This window comes from Micropterus salmoides, unplaced genomic scaffold, assembly GCF_014851395.1.
Source record: "Micropterus salmoides isolate LMB-PRFRI ecotype aquatic unplaced genomic scaffold, ASM1485139v1 Ms_hic_scaffold_4, whole genome shotgun sequence".
Lineage (NCBI taxonomy): Eukaryota > Metazoa > Chordata > Actinopteri > Centrarchiformes > Centrarchidae > Micropterus > Micropterus salmoides.
Window position 1 is genome coordinate 12,721,035 of NW_024043372.1, and position 21,644 is coordinate 12,742,678.

General features: G+C 39.0%; 1 protein-coding gene across 2 annotated transcripts in view; it reads left to right on the top strand.

Moving 5' to 3' along the window:
- LOC119885944 (metabotropic glutamate receptor 4-like) overlaps positions 1-21,644 on the top strand; it is a 180,402-nt gene that overhangs the window by 143,578 nt on the left and 15,180 nt on the right. For both annotated transcript variants that reach the window (XM_038696318.1, XM_038696317.1), the window contains exons 7-9: positions 1,490-1,690; positions 12,494-12,630; positions 13,802-14,737. In XM_038696318.1, coding sequence (XP_038552246.1) covers positions 1,490-1,690; positions 12,494-12,630; positions 13,802-14,737 — 1,274 coding nt within the window. The remainder of the gene's footprint in view (positions 1-1,489; positions 1,691-12,493; positions 12,631-13,801; positions 14,738-21,644) is intronic.

Genomic DNA, 21,644 nt, shown 5'->3' on the forward strand with positions numbered 1-21,644 from the left:
AGCAATACTCATGTAATTTTTCCACCCCAACAGTATAGCCATTATTATAGATATGTCAGCAGCAGATCCCCCACTGTGTGCTTATTAGTTGGTAAGCTTAATTGAATCTGTTTGGCAGGTATATAAATATATGCAGCTCTATCATTAGCTCATCCCTGGTAATTAGTTAAGCTAAGCTAAATTGAACACACCTGCTTTTTATAATCTCTTTTCCACATCCAGCAGAGTTACACTGAGACAGCTTTAAGATTTGAGGCTCATGAGGAGAAAGTAGAAGGTAGGGCTTGCATGTTGTATCTCATTCTCAGACCCCACCTCCTCAGAGCAATTAGCAATCACAAAAACCTATGGAACAACCTGGGCCAGGATTAATAAATTCCTATCACAAGTTATTACATTGAGCCTATTAGCGGATTATCCCTGTCCTCTGAATGGATGTCTTCATTGCCTGCTTCTCCGATTCCTCGCTGGATTTGCCTCTAAATACATCCAGGCAATAAAGACTGAATTCACAGTTGGACACTCAGTCAAGCAGGTCAGGATTCGATCACAGTGGAATGTATATAAAGTTGCTAATGAAAAATGGCACGAGGCCTATAGGTAATAGTAAATGGCACAGACATGTAGGTCCAAGACCTAATGTGTACACAATCACTTGGAGGGAAATCCATGTATTCCTGCCGGAGAGACAAGAAAGAGTTTTTGTTTTTAACTGATGAGATTTCCCGGAGGAGAAAACCTTGCACTCCAGATATTGGAATTGATTTGCTCCTCTGCAGTGATCCAGATATTTACCTTCTAGCTAATTGCAAGAGGCAAGACCTATTCAGCGTAGAAAGAATAAGCCTCACAGAGGAGCAATGCATTTTTTTCTATGCCTTTTGGACTGATGCCACACCCTCCATTTAAAAGGTTCAGCTCATTCCAAGTGGTTTGCACAGAATTGGGGGACCCGAGGGTAGAGGTGTTGAAATGGTACGCTATAGTGACTGTTGCAAATACAAGTAGTATCTTCAAGTTATTCTATAATTGAGTTTGAAGAGGGAACTTTTCAAAATCTTTTTTAGTAATATTATGCATATTAGTTGTCTGAAACAAGTACTAAATATGCTGCGTCATCATCAGCCTACTTCAAACACGGATCAAGGGCAAACTCACATGTGGATAATTCTTTAAGCTAGACTCATTCATAGAAAGCACTTGAGTCTGTGAATGTATTTTTCTTGATTGCGTAATGCAGTTGATAGAATTACAGATATGTGATTCTGATTAAATGTTTCAAATCCTTTTAGTCTCCTTCACAATTGTTTAACTACATGGATACAAATGTCTCAGTGTTGCACTTGACATGGTTAACAATGAGCCAAACGGGTGACCACAGAGGATGCATTTTTCACCATTTGAATGCATGTAACTGATTTACAAAGTCACCTACATACAGTATAATTATGCATGTGATGTGTCTAATTTACATTTATCTGTCTTACAGATCAGGAGCGGATAGGAAAGGACTCGACCTATGAGCAGGAAGGAAAGGTGCAGTTTGTTATTGACGCTGTCTATGCAATGGCTCATGCCCTGCACAATATGCACCAGGAGCTCTGCCCAGGGAAGGTGGGCCTCTGCGCTAAAATGGATCCCATCAATGGCACTCACCTGCTCAAGCACATCCGCCGTCTTAACTTTGCAGGTCAGTCATGTTTATTAATACTGGAAGGCATGTTTGTCTCAGCTCAAAAGGCATTGTAACGTGAGCTCAATTCTAAAACGTTTCGGTTGACTTGCACAAACTCTTTCTCTAATTTACAGAAACTATATGTAGGAGAAAGACTACTTTAATTAACACTCCTCTGGGGCATCACACTATTAATAATAGGGGAATAAAACTGAATTGATTAAAATTCTTATTAATATGATCAGTCTCTGAAGAAGGAATATAATTCTTTCGATAGACTGACGTTGTCTTCTGCTTCAAAGAAATATTATGATGAAGTAAACCTGATTTTATTGGCAATAGTAAAGTGAGGTGCTTTATTAGAGTATCTGAAAACACATTTGTAAGACGACAACGTAATGCTAGGGCACAAAGTTCCGGGCCAAGACGTTGCGGCTACCATTCTCACAAGATGCAGGATTCAAAGTTTCTTCTGTTCTAACCTTCGTTCCGTTAGAACACACAGCAGGCTTCTTTCAGAAAGTTACTTTCAAAGTTGGCTGGACTCCAGTGGCTCCGGTACAGCTGTGGTTACACTGGAAAATTAACAATCCTCCTGGGTTACAAGTTGGCTAGTCATATAAAATATATCTGGCTACACTAACTTGTTCAGCGAGGATAAAAACACAAAATATAGTGTGCATTGCATTGCTCCTTAGTTTAATATTGAGGCATTCAAATGCTTGCTAAGAAAATAGTCAAATTGTGTGCTGACTTCAGATGAATCACAAAAGAAACTTAAAGAAAGACGTCTAAGAAAACTAGAGAAAGAAACAAAGATGTGAGCTTAAAGAGGTTTGGGGGCCAGCCTCAGGCTAAAATGACGGTGAAGCTCCTTTTGTCAATTAGCCAAAGGGACACTTGGTGTGGAACCAACTTCCCTTTTCCAGTTTTCTGACTAGTGATTTAAATTTAAGTTGTACCCACAAAATTCAAATACTTTTAAACATCACTATGGTCAGTCAATCCTGATCTAAAACATAACAATACAGTATAATAGCTACCATATTACACAGATTTATAATTGCGATGGTTACAGAGATTTCTGATTTCCCTATGGTCAGTAAAAGGCAGTATGTGTGTTAATAACTTGCTAATTTCATGTTCTACAATAATATAATTTGGGTTAAACATCAAGACACCATTGAGACAAGACACAATTTGAGTGTTGAGAAAGCTGGCTTGCTGATTGGTTAGATAGCTGATAAACATTAATTAAGACCTTGCTCAAAAGGAAGAATATGGCAGTTAGTTCTCTTAAGGATGTCCCTTCATCTTTTACGACAGCTATCTGGCAAACCTTATCTCAGACCACATCAGGTAGTGAGAAGAAAGTGTGTGTGTGTGTTCAGTCTTTCTCTTTGCTAAAACAATCAAAGAGAAGGTGTAGGGTTGTTCACATCTTGCTGTGACTTTGTTATCCTGACGACATATATGTGGGTTGTCTGACAAGTCTCCAAATTGACTTCTTTCATATTCGAGACGAGAGATGTCAGTTTGCAGATCTGGAAGAGTTTCAGAAGAGGTTTATTCAACACTGCAATATATATAAATCTGTGCCATTGCAGTTCACAGTAAACCCAATCGTTGACCAAGTTCACTACAATGAGCTCAGACAACAAACTTTTTTTTTTGTTTGTTTTACAAGCTGGAGGACACACTGTCTACCCTAGTGTGTAAGCAAAAATGTTACAGTTATAGCAAACCTGTAGCATAAATGAAACAATACATGAGGAAAACCATAGCAAACTGACATGGCTTGATAGTTTAACCAAACAAAAGCTGTGAAACACAGTCACGCAGATGTTGTGAGTGCCAATAGCGGCTGTCGCACAAGATCTCAGCAAACATGTGATTGGATCATTTATGACATATCCAAGGTCAGTTTGCTGTAATACATTACTGACACAGTTAATGTACAGTTGATAATCAGGCTAGATTAAAATCAACTCTTTACAATTTCACTGTGAAAGTCTGCAGCTGGGCAAGCCTCTGTGATGCCATTAGCAAGTTTTCTAGCTAAATGCTAAGATCGGTTTTCTAACATGCCCACAATGACAATGCTAACATGCTAATACAAGCAGGAATAATGCTTTAATAAAAAAAGATGAAAGGAATGTTAGTTTTGCAAGTATTTAGCTGTAAACCAAAGCATTGAACAAATTAATATTCTGACCTGATGATGGTGCTAAATGTAAAGTCAGAATCACCAAATCAATTATGATTTTCCTCTGGCAACCATGAATGTTTTACAAAATGTAATTTCTTCTGTTTATGACCTATTTTCCATTTTCACCATTATACCCAGCTATCAGTCAAGTTCACATTCATGACTGGTATATTAATAATTAACTGCTTTCACACAAAGAGCAGTGATCCAGCACTTCATTAAATAGACACTGCCTTTTTAAAGCAAAGCAATTTAAGACAATTAAAATTCTCTCTCAGAGACTTGAGTATGCAGTGTTTGTACGGATAAATTATTAATTTGAACTCTTGCTCTTCAAGCTAATTTGTCATTCTAATATCTACTTGTTGCATTGGCAGAATGTCAATTCAATGTTTAATTCATATCTGAGAAGTAAAAGAACATATTTTCTCTCAAAAAATGTAATGGGTAATTTTTGCAGGCTTTCACTTCACAGAATATCAGGGACATTTTTATTATGAGAGAGAGGATGCCACTGATTATAAATGCTTTCATACATTATCAATGTTCACATTCTGACATACATTACTGTTCTTTGTAGTGAGTATTAAGTAACTCCTACTGTCGCCTGGACTGCACTGCTGCTACCAGAGGCAATCACAAACGTTCCGTCCAATGTCTTTTTTTTACATGCTAACTTTAGACAACCTGTATTTATTTCTTTATTTTTTTACTACACACACACACACACACACACACACAGATCAGCCATAACATTTCAACATTTTTCTGTCAAAACAGTCCTGACCCGTCGAGGTATGGACACCATTGTGTGTTCCGACACCTTTCTATCAGAACCAGCATCAACTTTTTCAGAAATTTGATCTACAGTAGCTCTTCTATTGGATTGGACCACAAGGGTCAGCATTCGCTCCCCACATGCATCACTGAACCATGGCTGCCCATGACCCTGTCGCTGGTTCACAGCTTTTCCTTCCTTGGACCACTTTTATAGGTACTGACTAGGACTAAACAATTAATCATTTTCAAATCGAAATTGCGATTTGAAAGAACACAATTAGCTAATTGTGAAGACAGCGATTAAAATGTAGGTCAATTACACAGCGCATCTGACCCGTTTTAAACAGTCATGCAGTTACAAATTCATTCCGTTCTCATCCTTGTGTGACAGATCTGCTCGACAATCACAAGCGCCATGCGCCTCCTGTTACGGTCCTACTCACCAATCAGAGCGGGCGGAGGGCGTGTACATTTTACAACAACAAACGAAACTAGAGGAAAACGTGGGATAATGGCGGTTTTGTCAGGACTCACAGTGAAGTGTTTCAGCAGCGGAGCGTTTAGCCTACATGTTGTTAACGTGTTGTTAATTTATTAACAGCTCTTTGTGAACCCATACCGTTCCGCTCTGTGCAGGGTACCTTTCCCACATTGAGCATTCCAGAATAAGAGCGTTTTGCCTGTCTGATTTTGCTGACTTGTTCAGATTTTGCTTATTTGTTCAGTTGTCCTTGATTTTTGTGCTTCTGCTATGGTTAAGTAGCTACGTAGTTAAATTATTTCTTTCTTTTGTCTGTTTTAACTACGATCGGGAGTCTGCAAAGAGTAAATTATTTTGAAAATTGACCGGATTCTCTATGCCGTTCTTTGTCTGACTTCCTGCCTGGTTCACCTGCTCTGTGCTGCTTGACGTGGCTTCCGTCAAAAATAGACTGGCAGTGAATATTGAACTTTAACAAAACTTCAAAAAAATAAAAATAAAATCACAAATTGAATCGTAATCTCATTATCTGGCAGAAAAATTGCAATTAGATTTGTTCCCAAATCATTCAGCCCTAGTACTGAACACTGCAGACTGTTCTGGAGATGCTCTAAACACACTAATACGTGGCATGGTAAGGAGACAATTAGTGTTATTCGCTGTACCTAATGATTATATTCATTATCGGTTAATTTGTCTATTATTTTCTCAAATAATTAAATGTTAGTTTTAGAAAATTGTGAAAGATGTTGATCAGTGTTTCCCAAAGCCCAAGATGACATCCTCAAATGGCTTATTTTGTCCACAACCGAGATATATTCAGTTTACTGTCTATGACAGTAAACTGAATATAAACTGTCAAGTAAAGGAACCAGAAAATATTCACATTTAAGGAGTGGAAATCAAAAAATTGGACGTTTTTTCTTTAAAAGAAAAGTTGGCGATTAATTTAATACTTGACAACTAAGCGATTATTCAAGTAAAACTGTAAGCAGGGACATACATCTCCAGTGCAGTAGATTCTTTTGAGCTGAATTTTATTCTAACCAGGCAAACTGTATAAATGTTACAACACCATCTGACCAGAGAGGTTGCCTTGAGGTTACACTACACTCCATCCAATTGTGCATATATATATATATATATATATATATTGAACTTGTCCAGATAAATAAAACAAGAAGTCAAAATAAATGCTGAGACTGAACTGAGCTGGAATGTGTATATTTTCAATGATAATATTTATCTCTGTGTTGTGATATTAATGTTACGCACCAGTAAACACACAGAGCAGTCATCCTTTTTTCCTTGCAAATAGCAATTGCCAGAAATAAGTGTAAAAGTAGGTCATTTTTTGTTGTTGTGATGAATCATTCTTGAGGCTGAGCCAGCAAGAATCTATTGTTACTCATTTCTGTTTATTCTCAGCAATTTTAGCGGACATCTGCTAAAAAGACAACTCATTTCTTTCTCTGTAGAGCTACACAGCTCCCAAGAGTCCAGTAAGACCATATCCATAGCAAATGTATTGTGTCTTAGGTTGCATTTGTAATGAAACTCAACTGATAAAGGTCAGATGTCAAAGCGCTTCTTAAAAACCAAAAAAGCTCACTGTGGCCTGTTCCTTGCACACTCAAAAAACCATTTATCTATGAAATCTCAGTTGGCTGTCAGGATCTCAACAGGGGACACGGTAAGCTAGCTGATGACAGATAACCTTTTAGAAAAGGAAAAAAAGTAATCTGACAAAAGTATTTGCTTGGCTGGGATATTTTCAGTATAGCCTTTTGAATGTCTGTGTGCTTTCTCAAGAGCCTTTACATTTTCTCCAATCATATCTTCCACACAGATGCACCTACAGTTGTAGCTGTTTGTTTATTCCAAATCGACAACTTATAAAGTGCTAATATTTAGGCTCATACAGCAGCAGCTGAAGCTGCAGCCGACAAAGCAGGAGAATCAAATACATCCAGTCTATCTTTATGTACTGCACTGACACTTAGAGCTTCCTTCTTTCTTGTTTCCACCTCTGCATTCGATAAAGATAAGAGTTGTTCAGACTTCAGTAAGCCACAATTGAATGAAATTTCCCACCAGTGTTCCATGTGTCTTTTCTTGCTCATCGCGGCATGGAAAAGTGCTTTTGCTGTGCCACAGACTTAAATGCAGTGGCCTTTACGCCATCGTTCTCACCAGGGACAGCAGTTATGAATGTGGAATAAAGGCGAGTTCTGAGGGTTTTCCATTGCTGCACACATCTCTCTCCTAAAGGATGTGCAAAGTTTTCATTGTTGTGCAATTGAAAACATGCTTCTACATGATTTTTGCATAGTGCAAAATGTCTTTCTTTCACTTACAAGACATTCAGCTTTGTTGCTCATAAAAACCTGACTGTCTGCATCTTAGCATGATAAGAATGGCCAATTCTAAATATATAAAGCCTTTCAATCATAGTGTGGTATATAATTTGTCATTATAATGGACCATCCCAAAACCTGTTGTACATGTACTGTAAGATGTGCAACTACAAAAAATACAGATAGACACTATTTGAAAATTTAGGGTAACTAAGACATTATATCCTAAGTGCATCTTGTCATATTTCCCTCAAAAAATGTAATGGGTGATTTTTGCAGGTTTTCACGTCACCAAATATCAGGGACATTTTAAGTATGAAGGAGAGGATTTCTCGGTTAATAAATGCTTTCATACATTATCAATGTTCAGTTGGTGACATACTTTACTCTTCTGTGTTTTGTGGCCCTGCTCCTGTTGTAATATGCTGTTAAAGCAACACTATGTACCTTTTGACATAAGAAATAACACAATCCTCCTCTAAGAAAATAATTTTAATTTCAAAAGCAAAGAAATGCACCATTACTCAGTTCAACAAGGCTCCAGCCTTACTTGCTCATACCTCAACATTATAGTCTCAGTTTGCTGACTTCATGACTCATTTCTACTTGTGCCACTACATTTGATATGTCACAAAGTTCAAAGGTTTTATCACTTGTTGTCTTGATGAATTCAGGATAATTTCCACACCACTACTCACCATACGTCATACTCACTGCTCTGAATATCATTTCCATGCATTTCCATATTGCTGGTTTTCGAATACTGTTAAGTTAACATCAATGAAACTCAACTCTTCCTGCAGTGATGTTTTACATTAAAATCCATCCTGCTAATCAACGGGCATAATCCATCCCAATCATGATAGACTTTGGATTTGAAACCTCATAAGTTTTAAGTTGTGCTAACAGTAATTTAATCTCAAAATCAGCAGACCCAGTTGCAATTATTTAATAAATGAAGAGTATTTTGGTTTAAAAGAGATTAAAAAGAGCAAATTGGTGAATATGCCAAGACTCAGTTGCTGTTCTGATGGAATTGGTGCTATTATAAGTAATAATTTAGTAAAAAAAAAAACATTATGCTAAATTTACCATGGTAGCTAGAGTACTTCTAATTCCACTTTGTTTGTGCTGGCTATTATAGTAGACTCTGCCATTATGTGACTCTGTCAACATTTAAAACCCAGTTAGAGCGTTGCAGTTATACAGTAAATACATGAACATATATACATGCAAATGTCATGATAATGACAGAGGGGCAGGAAAGACACACACATCCTTCAAGAGTAAAGTGGATCTGTGTTAAATTCTGCATGACTTGCCTGCGTACAGGTCATTAAAAGTTAATGACCGGTGTAGAGGGCAGCAATCTGTGCTGCCATTCACCAAGGTGTCCCGGTTGTGCATCCATGCAGAACAAGCACCTGTTGGATTAATGATCATACTCTGGTAATTCTTAAGGTGTGTATGTGCATGGAAGGGGGGGGGTAGTACCACAGTCATCAAATATTACCTATAATAACAAGCACTACATTAACCCAAACATTTTTTTGGGAGCATGCAAAGCAATGAGCAAAGGAGTAGCCTGCGGTACACACATGTGCGACCTCAGGCTACCCCGTCACATTAGCCCACAGCACAATGCAGAGTGGCAGAGGCCTCTGTGGAACTCATTATGCCCCTGACTAGGAACAGGACTGTTTAGACAAGCAGTTTGTGCCACATGACAGGCCTAATTCCTCATCTGTAACTCAAACATTGACCGCACTGCCCCAAAATGCAGCACTCTCTTCACTCTTAATGAAGAGGACACACTACTGCCTCTGGAAGAATGACAGGGACCCCTGGCAGTATTTCTCCATAGTGCCTTAATGTGCCGTTTTATTACCAAAGAATGAGAAGCCAGATTTGTCTTTTACATTTGTTTCACCATAATGATCACATGATGTGCTGTGCCAGCACACAATACCGTCTGATTACACCTCATGTGTTAAAATGTTAAAAGTTGCATTAAAGTGAACTACTGTATTTATTCGGCTGCCCTCGCAGAAAACAACCTCATGTGGCCGTGTTCAGATAAATAAACATGAATCAAGATATTTTGCTGTCAGCAGAGAAAAACCTTATGGGAAAGAATTAATGCATACACAACTGCTTTTACTGGTAAAAAAAAAAAATCACCTCATATTCCAACAGTCCAGTATTCAATGCATGATGCTTATTGCTGCGGACATCTGATGTAGCACAGTCTTTATCAATATAACAGATTAAAAGTGTGTGAATAACAACATTAAAGCCACAATCACCTCACCACCAACATTTAAAAACACAGGATTTAACTTGCTGTCACTCTTACTTTGATTAACAGGTCTTTTAATATCAGAACAACTAATAACCTTATATTTAATAGTTATTACTGTTTCTGATGTTTTTAAACATCTGATGTTCACTGTACAGGAAATAAATAGGCTCATATCTTGAATTATTAGCAGTTAAGGCAAATACACACACAGGTCAACCTCTTTGATTATATTATATAGATTAGGCATTTTAAGCTGTATTACAATTTCAACACACTCCAACTTACAAACACCAAATTTAACACACCTGCTCCCCATTCACACCTAAGACCTTGTAACATTAAAAGGCACATGACACCGGGGAGGGAAAATGGCTAATTGGGCCCAATTTGGACATTTTCACTCAGGGGTGTACTCACTTTTGTTGCCTGCGGTTTAGACATTAATGGCTGTGTGATGTGTTATTTTGAAGGGACAGCAAATTTATACTGTTATACAAGCAGTACACTCACTACTTTACATTGTACCGAAGTGTCAATTTTCCAGTGTTATCACATGAAAAGATATAATCAAATATTTACAAAAATGCAAGGGGTGTACTCACTTTTGTGAGATACTGTAGAAACAAAATTACAGTAGCTCAAAGCCACTGAAAAAGATCTCCTATTTTCAAGATCTTAATTTGAAAAGCAAGCATGACCAAAAGACCCATAAAGCTATTAAATATAATCATACAGTATCAGCAGTGTTGTGCTGTCAGTGTTGCTGCATTATTCTCTCAAAACCACCAGTGTGGCATTCAGGGTCCATTTTCCTCTTTCAGTGTCCATGTGAGCACTTACAGGCTTGAGCATATAACCCCAACCATGACAGTGGAAGGCATACAGCCTCAAAGTGCTTTTAAAAGCTTGGGAAATTGGAGAAAAAGAGAATAAAAAAGCGGGCTACGATAAAAATCTTTGATGGAAAATATGACAGTTTACCGATAATGTTGATGTGCTTAATATGTTTATATGAACATAATGCATCTCTGCTTCATAAAGTCACTGTAATCCACCCATGATCACTAACTGCTTTGTGATGTGGGCGGCATTGTCACAGAGGCAAGGCTGAGTAAAATGGTAATGCCGTAATCCAGCATGGCTGACTCATCGAGATGTGGATTAGGGCGCTGCATCCTCCAGCGTCAAAACAAAGAGCAAGAAAAAAAATATACTAAGCAGAAATCCATCAACAGCAATTGGCTACGTTTACCTTTTTGTTCTGAACCGGGATGCTCATTGTGGTTTGGAGGACTTCATAATAAACCAGGCAGAAAAACAAACGGGCCTATGGATTTCATCAGTGTTTGAGGGTAAGGTAGAAATTGGTGTGAAAAGCAATTAGACATGAAGTTCCCTTGTTTTCCCTCTACAGAGAACCTTTCCACATTTTACCATGATTAAACAGATCGCCGGAGTGGAAGTGTGGCTTCTACTCTCCATCGGGGGGCTTACAGAGGAATCTTTGGTGTGCTTTCTTTGTGACACTCATTATAGCTTGTCTTAAAACAGCACACAGGAATACATTGTTATCACAATGATAAAGCAGAGAACACCTCATGGAGACGGCATGACACACAGGAAATGTGTGTTTGAGGTCAGGAGGGGGTCAGTTGTCAACCTCTGGACTTCCTGTGGACAGCCAGCTGTTCAAAGTCAGTTCTTCACTGTTCAAAGCACGAAGCTCAGTAGATGCTGCTTGGTAGCCAGCAACACAAGGCTGGTTGCACAAGGCAGCTTGGTTCTACATATGTGTCATCTTTAAACATTCAATGCCAACTTTATAGAATATCTTTTTCCAAAATCTTGATTGAATGATTAGATTTAGTCTATTAATTCAGATTCTGATTTCTGTTAGGGGGGGGTGTTTTGTTTTGCTCTGCTCAATCAGTGGCAAGTGATGTATCTGTCTTGATAACATCATTTTCAGTCAGTAAAGAAGTTGTGGTAGCGGTTGCATGTAGCAGTTAACATTTTTGACCGCGCTAAAAAATAAAAAGGCTAAATTTAAGAATCGTGTCAATCTCATTCTTCGCTTCTGTCACTATTTTTCATGGATGTAGCCAAGTTGCTAGCTACCTAAGTAGAAAGATTACGTACCCATTCTTAGTCCTAACTACAAAGCTCTGAGTGGATAATTGTTTATTACTGAGAAAAACACCAGATTATTTGCATCACTAAACAAATCAGAGATAAGGGTGGTGATTTCAATGTCTGGAACTCAGTCAGACTCAAAAGATCATGGTCACGGTTATAAAAAGCCAACTTCAATTGTTAGTCTGTGACGGGACTTGAACTGCGTTCACTGGCATGAAAGTTAGACAAGCTATTCACAATCACAACCGCCACACTGCACATACTTTACACCTCCCCACGTGATAGGCAAACTATTGCCTGTGCAATATAAACGTAATTCCTGGTGTGTACGTGTGCTTATAAGCAATCATCTGCTTCACCCACAGTAGTTAAGAATATGATTTTAGCCATCTTGCCAAATCAGAAAAGAAAGCACATAATGTTTGGTTTCTAATGTAGTGGAATAATAACTGTAGTAACAATGGCAACACGTAGTTTGCTTTTTTTTATGCTCACAACACAGAAAATAAGTAAATGATGTGCAATAAATGATGATGATTGTTTTCTCATTTAGGCATAGCTGGCAACCCGGTGCTCTTCAATGAAAATGGAGATGCCCCTGGACGCTACGAGATCTACCAATACCAGATCAGAAACCGAACAGCTGAATACAAAATAATTGGCCACTGGACGGATCAACTCCATCTCAACGTGAGCATTGCCCCTTCCTATTCTATGCCCACACATATCTACACAAAAGGATTGACAGCATTCAGCCTAAAAGTGTTATGTGTGGATCCGTGTTTGCAATGAAAATCCTTCCCTGAAAAGTTGTTTTCTCTAGCTCAGCAACTATGTGTTTGCTCACCAACTCCTCCCAAACCATTTGATAGCGCTTAGTGCCATCTTCAAAGGTGTAAATATCCAGAGGGCGCTTTAAATGATTAACAGGGCGGACTGTGATGAAAAGAAAGCCATGAGAGCTTAAGGACAGACGTATTTAATATCATCTCTCCAGACGGTATCACTGACTTCCAAAAACAATACTGTGAGCAGGGAGTGTGATGAAATAACGGTATTATAACAGTAAATTACATAAAGGAACCAAACAAATGATGTTTTGACAAAATGAAGAGGACGCCTTGGGCAGGCAAAAGAGAGTAACAATTGAACACATGAAGCAGCTTGAGAGGAGCTTTGCCTTCTTTAACTCTTTCAACAACATGTGCTACGGAAGAAAGAAAAAAAAGCGAGGTTTGTGGTGGGCACCTACTACTCTTCTGACTCTAAAGCCGTCTGTTTTTAATTAGTGTTGCTTGAGTTCTTAATTAAATGCACATTTAGAGACAAATTTACCGGCTTTGGATGAACAGTCACAATTGAATAAAATTAATAATATAAAATTAAACAGAGCAGACCCATTTGAAATGACGAATGTAATTTATCTTTACAAGTATGCTTGTAAAAGGGGAAAATCCACAAAGGAGAGCTGTATCCTAAAACAGAATTTATCTTTTATTGTCAGTTCAAACTGTCAGTTCCCTGTGGGTTTCCCTTTTCCCCTCATATCTTGCTCTTCAGATAATTTGACCTCCCAAAGCTAAATTTTGCTGAATCTATGTTTTTTTGACCTCTTGTTTGCCCTTTTCCATGCCCAAACTAAATAAATAAATAAACCCAGGTAGCACAGGCAGGCCATGTTCAAACAGCTAAAACAGCAAGTAACCACCGTCTGTATTGTCCTTGACCTCCAATAAAGCAGCACTACCACCATTTTACAGGATACAGACAGTTTAGTACACTAAAATTCTCTTCTCCTTTATCTTTGACACTCTCTCTGTGTCCACTCATGTCTGTCTGTGTCCCTCTTCCTCCCTCGCAGGTTCGTACGATGCAGTGGCCTGGCGGTGCCCGTCAGATCCCCTCCTCAATCTGTAGTCACCCCTGCCAGCCTGGCGAGCGCAAGAAGATCGTGAAGGGCATCCCTTGCTGTTGGCACTGTGAGCGGTGCGATGGGTATCAGTACCAGGCAGACACCTACACGTGTAAGATGTGTCGGTTTGATTTGCGGCCCAACCAGAATCACACGGGCTGTGTTCCAATCCCCATTGTTAAGCTAGAGTGGAGCTCTCCGTGGGCGGTCATCCCTGTGCTTATTGCGGTTGTTGGTATCATGGCCACTGTGTTTGTGGTGGTCACATTCATCCGCTACAACGACACTCCCATTGTGAAAGCATCAGGCCGAGAGCTGAGCTACGTGCTGCTAACTGGCATCTTCCTCTGCTATGCCACAACCTTCCTGATGATTTCTACCCCTGATGTGGGAATTTGTTCCCTCCGGAGGATCTTCTTGGGTCTGGGCATGAGCATCAGTTATGCTGCGCTGCTCACCAAAACCAATCGTATTTATCGCATCTTTGAGCAGGGCTCCATGTCTGTCAGCGCACCCAGGTTCATTTCTCCAGCCTCCCAGCTAGTCATCACGTTCACCCTGGCCTCAGTGCAGCTGCTCGGGGTGTGCATCTGGTTTGGCGTCGATCCCTCCAAGGCCATTATTGACTATGAGGACCAGAGGACATCTAACCCGACGATGGCTCGTGGTGTGCTCAAGTGTGACATCTCTGACCTGTCTCTGATCTGCCTGCTGGGCTACAGCATGCTGCTTATGGTCACCTGTACAGTCTACGCCATTAAAACCAGAGGAGTGCCGGAAACCTTCAATGAGGCCAAACCCATTGGTTTTACCATGTACACCACCTGCATTATTTGGCTAGCGTTCATTCCAATCTTCTTTGGCACTTCACAATCCACAGAAAAGGTAAGCTTACATCTATTGCTGAAGCATTTCTTTTTTCCTTTTGTCAGACAGCTTTTTTTCCTCACTCATTGCAGTGCCTTTTAGATTTCTATGTTTGCTTGTTTCTTCTTGGTTTGTTCACAAGATAACAAAACGCATAGTAGTGGAAAGTAATTAAGTACATCTGCGCAAGTACGATAATGAAGTGCAATTTTGTGTTTTCTATTGTGTGCTATTTTATACATCTGCTTCAGTGACATCTATAGTTACTCGTAGCTTTGCAGAATAAGTTTTACATACATACGGGAATTATTGTCATCTCTATGAACCATCACATGTTGCCTGTGTCTACCACCTTTGACCAATTCAAATTGTATTTTCATTATTTTCTGAGGTACAAAGACCAAAAACTACAGACTACAGTTGAGTCTAACAAATAAGCACAATTTGTTATAGCAGAAATGTTAGGGCTTTTCTGCCCTGTTTTTACCATCTCTTGACCCCTCAGATTTGTCTCGTGACCCTTTGTGTCCTGACCCACATAATGGGAACCACTGGATTAAACTATCAAACAGTATATTAGGCAGCTAGTAGAGCTTAACAATTTTGGAAAATAATCTAACTGCGATTTTTTTTTTAACCAATATTGCGATTGCGATTTAATATGCGATTAATTTTTAAGCTCTTTCCCTTCTGTATTATTAGTAAACATACTTCTTTCTTGTAGGTCAGGCCTGTGTTTGATGAAATTAGGTGATGCATGAATTGCATGAATTATTATTATGAGCAATGGTGGAAAAGAACTATCAAATTTTAATAATATGAGAAAGATAATTTGAGAGTCAAGTCATGGCATTAAATAATATGATATATCATCAGGTAGGCGTTCACCACACTGTATTATGGAGTTAGCACTCAATACAAAACCCACAGTTCAACCACCAATTAATAGTATCTCAAAAACCTCCAAAAATACTCAGTTTGAGGTTCAATTCAAAAGTTGGCCAATGAAAATAAAACCGCCTTTCGTATTTAATAGACAAGTTTAGTAATTCTCTGACAACACCGGAGTTCCCCACCCCCGCAGCCTCCGATGCTGGTAAGCAGCGCACTGGCTGTAACTCGGGAGAGAGTGGGCCTCTTTCGGACTTGTGAGTTTGAAACGCCGTTTCACAGATATTTTGGCTGTGTGTGTGACGCTGGCACCGATCGCTTACCATACTACACGTGTCTTTCCGCATTTTTCCTGTCCTCCAAAGCGGCGGATGGCCCGACGATTTCAACCACCAACACCACAGTTTACCCACGGGTGGTGGGTGCTACTTTCATTCCGTGTGACGCCAAAGTTTCTGTAGTGTCAGCTTCTGTTAAGCCATTGTACAACAAGAAGGCAAGATACAGCGTAACATGCGAAGTTGATGCTTCCTCTGTAGACTTATTTATTCTCGCGAGTCATGTGACCAGATTGTAATCGCAGCCTTTACGATTAGAAAATCTCGTTTAATCATATCGCAAAAACATCGCTAATGCAATTAATCGTTCAGCCCAAGCAGCTATAATTAGGTCCAAGTAGGATAGCTACAATACAATTCTGTTTACATGTCAATATGAATATTAGATTATACTGAATATAGTATAACTTTGACAGCAGCTGTTGTGTATACTTTTACTATGATACTTTAATAATAAGTACATTTTGCTTTGAATATGTCTGTACTTAAATTCGAATCCTGGATTTTTCTGCACACTCATCAACTTTTTTTTCAGAAATCTTTAAATTTGTACCTCAGTCCCACACTAATGTTAATTATTTTAAAATATTCTACTGTGCATGTATTCTATGATGTCATGTGGAAGCCTCATATTTCAAATGTACTAACAACCTATGAAGTGTCGACACAGTTTTATGAGTGCATCCTCTAATAATCTTAACACAATGACTATGACTGATATATGACGGCTATATGCCGTACTGCAGTAGAGACCCACAAGCTTTTACACAAACACAAGCTCACACTCGCATTCCCATGTCAAATCAATGTGTCTGACCTCATGAACCGTGGACCTGGATCACATCCAGCGGGACCAATGGGAAGCCACAGGTCAAGAGGGATCCGAAAGGGACATGGAAATGGAGGCTGGGCTTGTAACGCACATCCAGTGGAGACATTCTTGGTTCAAAGCCAAAGGGGTACAACAATGGCACAGTAGAAATGTGTAGATCCAGTTGAAAGAGGTCTTTTGGCAGTGCAACAAAAGGGGCTCAGTGGCTACAAGAGAGTACAGCAGTGAGGGAAAGGCCTCATACTGGCATGGACACTATCAGTGGTGCCAGCATGGGTCTGACAGATGCAACAAATTAATCCTTACCTCCTTCCCTCTGGGATTAAACAAAACAATGCATCAAAATGCTGGCCTGGAAAACTGGCTGTGATAGCTACCTTTGTGGAAAAACGTTCTAGAGTGTGTGTGTGTGTGCGCATTGTGTCACGCTCAGCATCCCAAAATAATTTCTATAGTTTACAGCATTGCAGAAAATCTGCATATGACTGCAGTCAATTGAATTACATTAATAATGCAATATGTGACCAGCAGTACAATTACATTTTGTCATATGCTGCATGTTGTGTTAACACCATAAAGTCTAAAGTATTGTGGATCTGCATACTGGCTTCCTCTTACCCCACAAATCCACTGGTGTTAAAACGCAAAACGGCATCTACATGTTGAAAACAATGAGTCCTGCTGAGCTCAATAGAGACTGCTTGTTATATGTTACATTTCAGTAAATGTATTCAGGAAAATGTACTGAAATGTCAACAAGCATCCCAAAGTAAAGAAAAAGCAGTCCAAGTGCAAAGTCCACATTATTTTTTAATGTGAGTGTTGCACATCTTAAGTCACAAGTCAACTGCAGCCTGGGATATCAGCGAGTTCTTTGTTTAATCATTCCATCTCCTCTCTCTGAAGATGAAAGAGAATTATACAATCACAGGGAGATTGAACAGCTTTTTTGGAGGATGAGGTAATCCATTAGCTAGCATGGCTTTGAATAGTAAAATAGAAGTGGGGGAAAAAAGCTTTGAAGGGTAAGTAAAGTCCTACTTTCTGTTTCTTCTCCTTCACCTCAGATGGGTTTAATTTACAAACCCTGAAAACATGTCTCAGCCATAATACACAATTATATTAATCACTCATGAATTATTATTTCTTGTAGAAAACTGTATACACAATGGCTGGGAGATAGTTCCACTTTTGTCATTTGGAAAACTTCTACCATTGCCTTGAGGGTTGTTAAGGTAAGACATGAGATGGAAGACAAAATGGAAATGCTTCAGGGAAATGTCCTACATTTTTTCGTGCCTAATTTGAGAGAGAATAATCATATTTAATATATACCTAAAAGGGCTTTTGAGTGCCGAGTCGGAAAAAAAGCAGCATTAAGTTACTTTGGTATTGTAGACTGTTTTTAAGAGACTGTCCTCCCGGGAAAAAAGACTGCATCAGTCATGTCAGCAAGTCCCCAAAAACACCAAACGTTTACTTTAAGTGGCAAAGCAAGCAAGGTAGTAGTGTGAGCCACAAAATCCACAGAGGGAGGAGTTCGTTGGATGAGTAGGTCACCAATGTAGGATTCAGGGACATTTAGTTCCATTTTCTGCTGGGAAAAAAAAGTTATTTTAACCATGACAATGGTTTCATAAACCTTAAACAAAAAGTTGTGACAGAGACATTTTGACAGAGACCCCTAACCTTAACATAGTAGTAATTTCAAACCAACTTAACCAATCATAAGGATCATAAAACTGAACGGTTTTGGAAAGCACAGACAAATGATGTCACCCTGGCAAGTGTCAGATCATAGAACGCTTCTATGTATCATTCTGAATGGCTGTTACAAACAGTGTGTTTTGTTAATTAAATCTGGATAACTTATTGGCTTTTACTGCCTAATAAAGCTGCTATGAATGATTAATTAGTAGTCAACTATTAAATTAATCAAACTATTTAGATAAATGATTTTTTTAAGTAAAGACAAACGTAAATTCTTTGATTTCAGCTTCTTAAATGTGAATATTTTCAGGTTTCTTTACTCCTCTATGGCAGTAAAGTAAATACCTTTGGGCTGTGGACAAACCAAGATGTTTGAGTTTGTCGTCTTGTCATTTTTCACAGTTTTCTAACATTTCATAGACCAAACAACTTATTGGTTAATGAAAAAAGATTAATCTACAATGAAAATAATCATTACTTACAGCTCTACTGCCTAACAGTAAAGTAGCCTGTTTTGCTGTGCAAGGCTTCATATAAAAAACAAACCCTGTGAACTGATTCTCTGAGCTGTTACATAAACACAGTTCTTATTTAAGGAATTAACATGTCAAAGCAAACACACCTCATAATCATCGTACTGTAAATGACAGGGCCCACAAAGCCTCACAGCCCACGTTGACATGTCTTTCAGGGCAATTAAATGCTCCACTTCCTCCGGGTCTTGATTTACCTTATCTAGCCTCGCTGTACGCTCATCACCAGTTTACAGCAGGCCTCTGCCTCTGCATTACAAGCACAGTCATTTATTTGTCATCTGGTGCCAGGATAAATGTAACGAATGCCATGGGAGGCTTTCTCTATCATTCAAACAGAGACATCTGGTCTATCTATGGAGTGTGATCACCAAGCTTTCTGCTAGCTGCAGGAATAGAAGTGACACCTGCTTACCCAGAGAAACCATCTAAATCAGCAGCTGTCTCAAAGACAGAGGCAGGAGGAGCAGCGTCGGACAATAGCTTGCATGGGAATGAGGCTTCAGCACAATGGGCTCAGTTCAAATTCAATCAGTCCACACAAAGAGGCACTGCCATTACAGTGCATGAATGGACTGATGCATTGAGTGGTGTTGTTTATTTCACTATGAAGACTCCATCACACTATTGGCACTGTCAACACGATGACAAAAACCTGCTGTTAGTGCACTAGTCGGACAATAAGTGGGAGTTGCAGTAAGTTCAACGAGACTAGATGTCAGACAGAAGTGTGCTCGCGACTGTGTCGGCTCTGTGTTCGTCCCTGCTACCTGTTACCACCCCCTGGTCCTTTCATTTCTCTCTTTGTGACCTTACAGTAGAAAGATAACCAGCATTATTGACAATAACATGAATAATAGTGCTCCAGTGAAGCTAACCTAGAACAAAAGATTGTGATCTTTATAAATGACATTCCCCCACGCAGCTATTATTGTGTCCCCTAAGGCTTCTATTTGTTTATTAGCTTAATTAGTGTGCAATTATAGTGAATTCTCATGCAGCATGCCCCTCTGCGGAACGTTTCCATAGCATGCTGAGAAATAATGCAGCAGCTTAATGTAGAGTGGGAATTGTGCAGTTTAAATTAATTTGGTAGTTTGCATCCTGAAGCAGAAGCTCTCTAGAGTCCCTGGTTTAAAATAGAATGTTTACATTTGGGTACCCTCAGATTAATCTTACATCACAGACGTTATCACTCTGTTGTGTTGCACATTCTACCTCGCATCTAGTTCAGTCGTTAATGCTGCCATACACTGCTTCTCCTATGTTGTTTTTTGCTTCAGGCAAGATCTACTGATTGCAGTGTGATGATATGTGTATGAAATATACAGCAACTGGCTTTTATGAGCTCCGGTCTGTGTATGCTCAGGTGCACTGCAATCAGGGAAATACAAATTAATGGATGGAGCTGGTCTGAAACTGAAAACAAACTCCATTTGTAAGCAAACACACTGTGGCACTAATGAAGCAGTACAGTTGGAGGTTTTTTTGTTTGTTTTTTTTAATCCCGAGGCATCTTGATGCTATGGTGAAATACTAGACAGAAATATAGTTATTTCAAATAAGATAACAATATTAAGAAAGGCGCTATACAAATAACGCCAAAATAAATGCCAAAGATATGTTTGAGACAGTTTAGAAACTGTTTCGTTACACCAACTGAAAAGTGCCACTTGTTGTTTTTTTTATACTGTATATTTATACTGTATAACAGCACACTCAGCCTAGGCCTCATCTCTAGTGATAAATGTTAGTTTATGTTATTTGTATGGATCTGTATGAATTAGCAGTATTAGTCGGGCTCTAATTGTGCTATTGTTGAGCATTCTGTCATACAGTCGAAAAGCACATTGTAATGAAGAACAAGTTTTTTTTGTTGAAGATGTTATGTTTTGTCTGATATACCCCTGTTCAGAAGAAATAATATTTAATTTCAACCAAAGCTGCAAAGACTAGTTCATTAATAGTTTAGTTAAATGAATTTAGCTTCTCCAGTGTGAGATTTAGTTTTGGTCACCTTGGTCTCTGGAAGTATTTTCACAGTTTTATGATGAGTTATAGACAATTAATTGACTAAATAATCTGCAGATTAATTGATGATGAAATAGGCATTAGTTACAGCCTGTACTTTGTTATTGCAAATATACTTGTACATGAACTACTTTTGCATACATTTGTATCATATTGTGATGTATATATTGAAGTTTTGTTTTTTTTTTAATATCGTGATACCAATTTTAGCTCTATCCCCCGAGCCCTATTTCAATTTATGGCTAATTAACTCCAATTTTACTGTATGTACTAAGTGATGCAAGGATGGCTTTGAAGAGAGCTATTCTTGGTTGAAAGGCAGCAGAACTTTTTTGTCTGTTCATGTGAGTAACAGCTTGGGTTCAACAGTAAGTCCCTGAGGCAGCAGTGAACCGAGCCCAGAGCAGTTCACTGGTTAACACTCCCTACAGCTGAGAGGGGACTACTGCAGCTGTCCCCTTTATCATACAGCCTCCATTCTTCCATTGTTCTCTCCAGCCAGCAGTCCCACGTGGTACCAGGACTGGCTGAGATGAGATGCAGCCAGTCTGGGGGGGAAAAGCGCTGTGGAGAGTCACAAATAATAAAAA